General features: G+C 39.4%; 1 protein-coding gene across 2 annotated transcripts; it reads left to right on the top strand.

Moving 5' to 3' along the window:
* Window positions 1-30: 30 nt before the first annotated feature.
* ech1 (enoyl CoA hydratase 1, peroxisomal) lies at window positions 31-6,949 on the top strand. Of its 2 annotated transcripts, XM_086262430.1 has the most exons (11): window positions 31-171; window positions 261-337; window positions 3,065-3,233; window positions 3,855-3,943; window positions 4,031-4,155; window positions 4,770-4,818; window positions 5,507-5,571; window positions 5,805-5,875; window positions 5,992-6,063; window positions 6,150-6,300; window positions 6,561-6,949. In XM_086262430.1, exons 2-11 carry the CDS (start codon window positions 301-303, stop codon window positions 6,663-6,665), a joined length of 933 nt encoding a protein of 310 aa, XP_086118556.1. In that variant the 5' UTR covers window positions 31-171; window positions 261-300; the 3' UTR covers window positions 6,666-6,949. The 2 variants fall into 2 exon arrangements, with proteins under 2 accessions (XP_086118556.1, XP_086118555.1); XM_086262429.1 differs by having other exon boundaries at window positions 44-337.
* The last annotated feature ends 83 nt before the right edge of the window (window positions 6,950-7,032 follow it).

A 7,032-nucleotide genomic window follows, 5' to 3' on the forward strand; every position in this document is an offset into this window, starting at 1 on the left:
TACGGCAGCGCCAGTGCTAACTTAGCTAGGGAATGTTCGAATTGTTTATAGTTCACATAGTGACGTCATGGGTTCATTTAATGAGCTGTGCGTTAACATTTGTTAAGTAAAGCCACGCTGTATGTCTGCTGTTTGTGCGAAGGATAACCGGTGAACTACCGATTAACTCACGTAAGATCCCTGCTGATAACTACTTAGCTTTAGCAAAGCTAACTGGCTAATGTCCAGAGGGCCAGGTGAATGATTGTTTCTGTATGCAGCCTCGCTAAACGGTCTGGACTCTGCACCGTTCAAAGGGCGATGTTGGCAGTGGTTTTCAGGTCAGCTGTCACCAAATGTAAGTGTCGGTGATTTGTTTGTATTTTTTTATTATTATTTTAACTTTGTTGTTAATTAGTAGGGAAACCCATCAAAGCGTGTGAAAATACACCGGATGTTCTGAATGTTTGTCGCTGTTTTAGCTCGGAGCCGTGTGTCGATGCACAAAACCTTTTATAGGGATAAGTGGGTGAAAGCTCGTCAGTGCAGCTTCAGTGGTTTGTAAGATCGCGGTCAAGTGACGGTCAAGCCGTCATTTGTGAGCCGCGGTGAAGCAGCCACCTCTTTTCCGCCGCCTAAATTTTCTTGCACTTTTGCACTAGGCTTTACTGCAGTAGTGATGGGTCGGTCGCGAACGAAATGGCTCTTAGAGCCGATTCTTTGACGTGAACGACGCGAGCCGGTGCCTTATCGCAAGCCATGGGGTTTTTTTTTTCTTTCTCTCACCCTCTCTCTCTCTCTCGCACTTTTTTTTCCGCTTCACTCAGCATGCGAGCCTTGTGCTTTACGCTGGGCAGAGGAGGGAGGGGCGGTAGTTACATTCAGTAGCACAGGAACAGAGCGGGAGGGAGAGACAGAGAAAGAGCCAGGGACAACAACCTCACATTAGAAAGGAATAGTAATCATCCACAACTATTTTCAGTTGCAGATGATAAAGGATTCAGAAAGTTAGTCATGCAGGCCCATATGACAGAGAATATGAATGTTCTTTTTGTTTTCATATTATAATTTATATTTAATTGTGTTGTGGTTTGCAGTGTTTTGTGTTGTTTCACTTTAAATTTGTAAAAGGAAAAAGCTGAAAATTTAAATAGTTAAAAGTTGAAATGTGAATAGTTGATTTTTGTATTATATGATTTATTTATTACATTTTATGTGGAGTGAATAAATAAAAGTATATTTACGGTGGCCCCTACAGACAAAGCACATACAAACTTCAAATCATGTACGAACTCCGAAGCACGTAAAAACTCCAAAACACGTAAAAACTCAGAAGCACATAAAAACTCAAAACACGTATAAAATACAACCGAAGTGCTCCAGGATGCTAGGGGCAGTGTTGAGCTTTTGTTACCTAGTGGCTACACAAGCCAGCAAGTACCAATGACCGGATTTGGTGTGGTAGTAACAGGTAAATGAACTTTTTTTTTTTTTTAATTATTTGACTATATATGAATGCTTGTGTATAAATACACAAACAATACACATATGCTTTCATGCTTTCAATTGTGTAATTTAAGTGATCTGGGTAGCTCTGTTTTGGAAGTTCAGTTCATGCTAGAAATGTGTTTTGGAGTTTGTACGTGTTTTGTCTCTAGAGGCCACCGCATATATTTCTATATAAATAAAACCACTTTTTTTTTACATTGGTAATTCCTTTTGTGCATAATTTTATATTATTGTTAATAATAAATTAATTGAAGCAACAAAACAACCTGAAGAGCCGGTTTGGAACCGAAAGAGCCGGTTCTCTAAAAAGAGCCGGAAATCCCATCACTATACTGCAGCGCCCTTTCACCTTCATTGCTAATCGCAAACTCGCGCACACATACGAACAGATTTCATTTAGACAGTCTGATTGCATCATATTCAAAAATTCATTAAAAATCATCCTTGAAAGTTCACGTGAAACTTTCGACGCATTCTTTCTCTCGTCCAACGACTCAAACTACGTCTGGAAGTTTCATCTCTATCGTCTGCATATTCCACAAAAATGAAGGGAGGGAATTATGCTCTAGTTCAACACAATTACTCAAATATTGCATCATCTTTCCATCTGAGCATAACTGTTCTTTGCGATCAGCAATGAAGGAGAATAAGCGCTGCCGTAAAGTCCAGAGTAGAAGCGCAAGAAAATGTGTACTTTATACAGGTTATAGTAGTGATTTTAATTTGTCATAAATGTTGATTTTCTGCTCCATGTATTTTATATAGTTTAATAGTGTATAAATATGTTTTTTCTTTTTTCTTCAAACAATATCTGCATTTGAGTAGCTAGAAGTGAGAAAAGGGAGTTGACTGTGGAAAAACATGAATAAATAGTGGTGGACTGATCACTTGCTTAAACGAAATTACTATTTTAGCGGTTAAATTGACAGAGTTGCGGTGATTAATGACCCCATTATATATTTGTTTTAATTTTGTTAATCATATCTTGACTTTTTTCTTTATTTATACTCACCAGCTACTTTATTAGGTTCCTAGTGTAGGTTGGACTCCTTTTTACCTTCAGAACTACCTTAATTCTTCATGTCACAGATTCACCAAGGTACTGGAAACATGTGACATGGCTTGTTATCCTGCTGTACACAGCCATCACAGGATGGGTACACTGTGGTGATAAAGGGATGGACATGGTCAGCAACAACACTCAGATAGACGTAGTATTCAGAAGATGCTTAGTGAAACCACTGCTGCGAGGCAACATGTTCTTTGCACCAAGATCAGAATCGAGACTCAGGCCAGACAATATTTATTTTTTCTTCTATTGTCCAGTTGTTATAGGTCTGTGCTAGTTGTATCCTCTTCCTTTCAATAACTATTGCAATTACTGTAAAACTGTACCACTTTATTGTAAAACTGAACCAATACTGAGGTGTACAGGTGAGTTGAGGCCTTGAATGTAAGTAAGATACAAAATGGTAAAGATGAGAAAAGGCCTATGAATAGTCCATTGTAGCCTTGTAGCTTTCACGACTCTTGCTTCTCGGCCACAGTCTAATGTTGTTCTGTTTTTTCTTCTTAGATAAGGGGTTGCGGTTTCCTAGTCAAACTGTGGCCAGAGCCATGTCATCTTCAGGTGGTGCCACCCCTCCGTACACAACCCTGGCCATCAGTCGTCCTACAGAGTCCATCACGCATGTTGAACTTCACCGGCCTGAGAAACGCAATGCCATGAACAGTGCTTTCTGGAGGCAGGAATCAGAATTACATATATACATATTTTACACAGTGTCAGAGGCATGACAAATGCTATATATTATACCTGGATGCTGGAACCTGTCTCACAGTTTATATTCAGTTAGAAAGTCCATATTGTCCATATTCCTTATTTATCTTGGTGAAAATAAAGAGAAGGTTCATCATACCCAGCATGTATTTACCTCAGCTGGCTTCTCTTACTTATGCTGGGATTATAGTGTGTGAGGGGGGGAAAAGCACTTGTATAAGTTTGTTTTTGTTTTCATTCATCCTGCAACCCTCGTTGTGTAACAGCACAGACCAGCAAGTAGGCTAGCTCCCAAACGTATTCAGTCCTCTGATCAGGAGAGAAGCACATACAAGAGTTTAAATAAATACAGTCATTCCCTACAAACAAGTGAACACAATATTCAGACTATTACTATTTCGTGAATCGTTGAGAATCAATATTGCATCATTTAGTGTGAATAAAAAATATAATGCTAATACATGGAACTCTAAAAGTGTTAAATTATCAGACATAAAAGAGCTCAAAAAGTCAAACTAATCACTGGAATTAAAAGCTAAATTATTATTTGGGTGAACACTGATCTGAACTTGTGTTTCTCTGCCAGTGAGATGGTGACCTGCTTTAATGAGCTCTCTGAGGACCCCGAGTGCAGAGCAGTGGTAGTTTCTGGAGCAGGGAAGCTCTTCACAGCTGGTGGGTATACAGAATATTAAAACCTCTGTTCTCTTCTCTCAGTGGAGTATAATCAGTGTGTAAAATCTCATCTGTGTTAATGCGCAGGTATCGATCTCATGGACATGATGAACAATGTACTTCAACCAGAAGGAGACGACACAGCCAGAATCTCCTGGGGGTTAAAAAAAAAGATTAGGAAATTCCAAGAGACCTTCTCCGTCATAGAGAAGGTCAGAGCGCATTATTAATGTAAAGAGTGAGAAGACTGAACCAGTCACAAACATGAGGTGTGACTGAATTATCAGATTTTATCAGGAAGGTTCCTGAACTGTGCTTCTTGCTCAGATGTTGCCTCTCTAAATCAAGATAAGTTATATTAACAATATTAGGGTTCATGAAAGCTCATTTTGCATTCATGTCCACTGTTGTATTGCTATCTTTTAAAATTCAGTCATCAGTTTTTACCATGGGTCAGCTGGGATAGACTTAATCCCCCCACCAACCCTGGCTATGAATTGGATAAATGATGAATGGTGGAAATCTTACTTCAGCCAAAGAAAGCCTTAGGACAGATTAGAAGTTACAAACATAGGATTTATTTTATGGTTATTTTGTCTTTAAAATTCCAGTTTTTGTAATGAAATTATATTTTTTTCCATTGGCATTGCTCATCTGTGTGACCTGCATGAAACAACAGTAAGAACTCAATACAAGATACACTGTCACACTGTTAATGTCTGTAGTGTAAGAGCAGTAGGACCCAGCGTGCACCAAGCTTCCCTTCCTTACAAATTCTCCCTCACTATCATTAAAGTACGTTTCCTCTTGAATTGTGTTCTCGCAGTGCCCGAAGCCTGTTGTGGTGGCCATCCATGGAGCCTGTGTAGGAGCAGGTAGGACATTGTAAAGATTACAGTGCTGTAGTGAATCATCTTAAGGTACAGGAGTTAGAAAAACACTAAAGTTCCTCGAATGTCTGCTTGAGTCTGGCTGCAAAAGGGAGTGAATTCCCAAAGAGTCTCGTGTTAAAATGTCCAACTTTACAGCAGAAATAAACGCATTTACAGCCAAGAAGAAATAAATGAATGTTCGTTTGTTTTTTAAGCCTTTGTTTTATGCATTTTAACACTTGAAGTTAGGAGGATGATGCTTTGAGAAGTGTGCAGATATAAGAAGCTGTAGCCACTGTGTGAAAAGCTTCAAATCCCCTAAAATTCCTAATTGAGTCATTCAGCTGGACCAGTCCAACGTGTTTGTGGTATGGATGAATTTGAATTGAAATATCTCCCCAAGGAGATTTGCTGTGTTCTGAAGGCGGTGGCTGAAACTATACATATGCCCCTCTTCCCCATGGCTGCTTTCGACTTGACCCTAGAAGACAACAAGACATTTGAAAATACTATGTTTTCAAGCTTTGATATATAACTGGTTAGTTTACTGCATGGACATGATGCTAGCAGGAGCCAGGGAAACCCACAGGCTGTGATACAGGCTTCTTGGTTGTGGAGGTGTTTGACGCATTGAGTTTGGTGGAGAAAGGAGCTTCGGTGAGTTAACCGTAGGTGGTGTTTTCTCTGGCAGGTGTTGACATGATTACAGCCTGTGACATTCGCCTGTGCACCCAGGACGCCTGGTTCCAAGTTAAGGTATAATCATCTGATTTTATCACTGTGGTGAGGACAATTGGGAAAGCATGGAATAGATAGCTGATTCAATTAAGACCAACTTATGAAGATTTGTGTTAAACAATTTCACAGATCTTGATCTCTTTGATCTGTCATATCCTACAGCAAGGTTTTGAGCAGAGATTACACACTAGATCTTGAGATTCTGTTTGCTAAATGTAGCATTGATGATGCCCTCTGCTTTGGCTCCATAGGAGGTTGATATTGGACTTGCAGCAGATGTTGGAACACTCCAGAGACTCCCGAAGGTCATCGGCAGCCAAAGGTGAGCCAGCAGCATGATTTACAATTGGGACAAGTTTCAAAGAAATTTATGACATGACACTGTTAAGTGACTGAATGCTTGTAGGTTAAAAAAAAATCTATTTCTATTTTCAACAGTCTTGTTAATGAACTGGCTCTGACAGCGAGAAAGATGTATGCTGATGAAGCTAAGAGCAGCGGACTGGTCAGGTAAACAATGTTCCCTCATCACTCTTTTTCCAAATTAAAAGCACTTATTCATTCTAACAGTTTGAAACCCTTCCCTTCTTCTTCAGCCGAGTGTTTGCAGATAAGGAGGCGATGATGGCTGGAGCTCTGGAGATTGCTGGAGAGATTGCTGGTCGCAGCCCAGTTGCTGTGCAGGGCACCAAAATAAACCTCATCTATGCCAGAAACCACAGCGTAGCAGATGGACTGGATTACATTGTAAGGATGAATATAATATGACAAAGTTTTCTGTGCATATTTTTGTCAGCTTCACAACGTCACTCTTAAGGTTTGTGTTCAGAGTTCTACGGAAGGAATCTGGCATTGCTACCTCATTCCCTCCATTTCAGTTTCCTGGTGTCTTTTATATGACACTTGATAGCATAAAGGGGATGTGGCATGCTCACTTAAATGCATATGAACTTATAAAGTTCCCTTTTTAAAGTACTGACTTAAATTCATAATTTCTCCTTCTCCAGGCCACGTGGAACATGAGCATGCTTCAGACTGAAGATCTGATGAAATCAGCTCAGGCAGCCCTCGAGAAGAAGAGTCCCAAAACTAAGACATACTCTAAACTCTGAACACCAGTGAGGCAAAGCTCAGATACAGAAAGTGCCTCTTTCCTCCTCCACCTTTCTTACAGCAATTTTATAAATCAAAATTACATTTACTAGCTTGATATCTGTATCCACACTAGACAGTATTTTAATGTCATTATGTGTTTAATAATTCATTCAGGTTCATATTTCTCCTGCTCTAATATTTAACTAAGGCAAATCTTAACTGACTGAGCGGAGAAACATTTTGTTCATCTGTAAACGATCTCCTGAATGTTTCCTCATTAAAGAGACTCGTGTGAAAGTGATTTTAAATATTCAGTACTGTTATTTGCCAAAATATTTTTACTTTGCATAATTTTATCTGATAAATTTTCTGATTCAGTTTGAG

The sequence above is a fragment of the Aulonocara sp. 'chitande type north' Nkhata Bay genome, linkage group LG14 (assembly GCF_057382095.1).
Source record: "Aulonocara sp. 'chitande type north' Nkhata Bay isolate Kocher_YH1m ecotype deep benthic linkage group LG14, A_spYH_male_GT1.1, whole genome shotgun sequence".
Taxonomy (NCBI): Eukaryota; Metazoa; Chordata; class Actinopteri; order Cichliformes; family Cichlidae; genus Aulonocara; species Aulonocara sp. 'chitande type north' Nkhata Bay.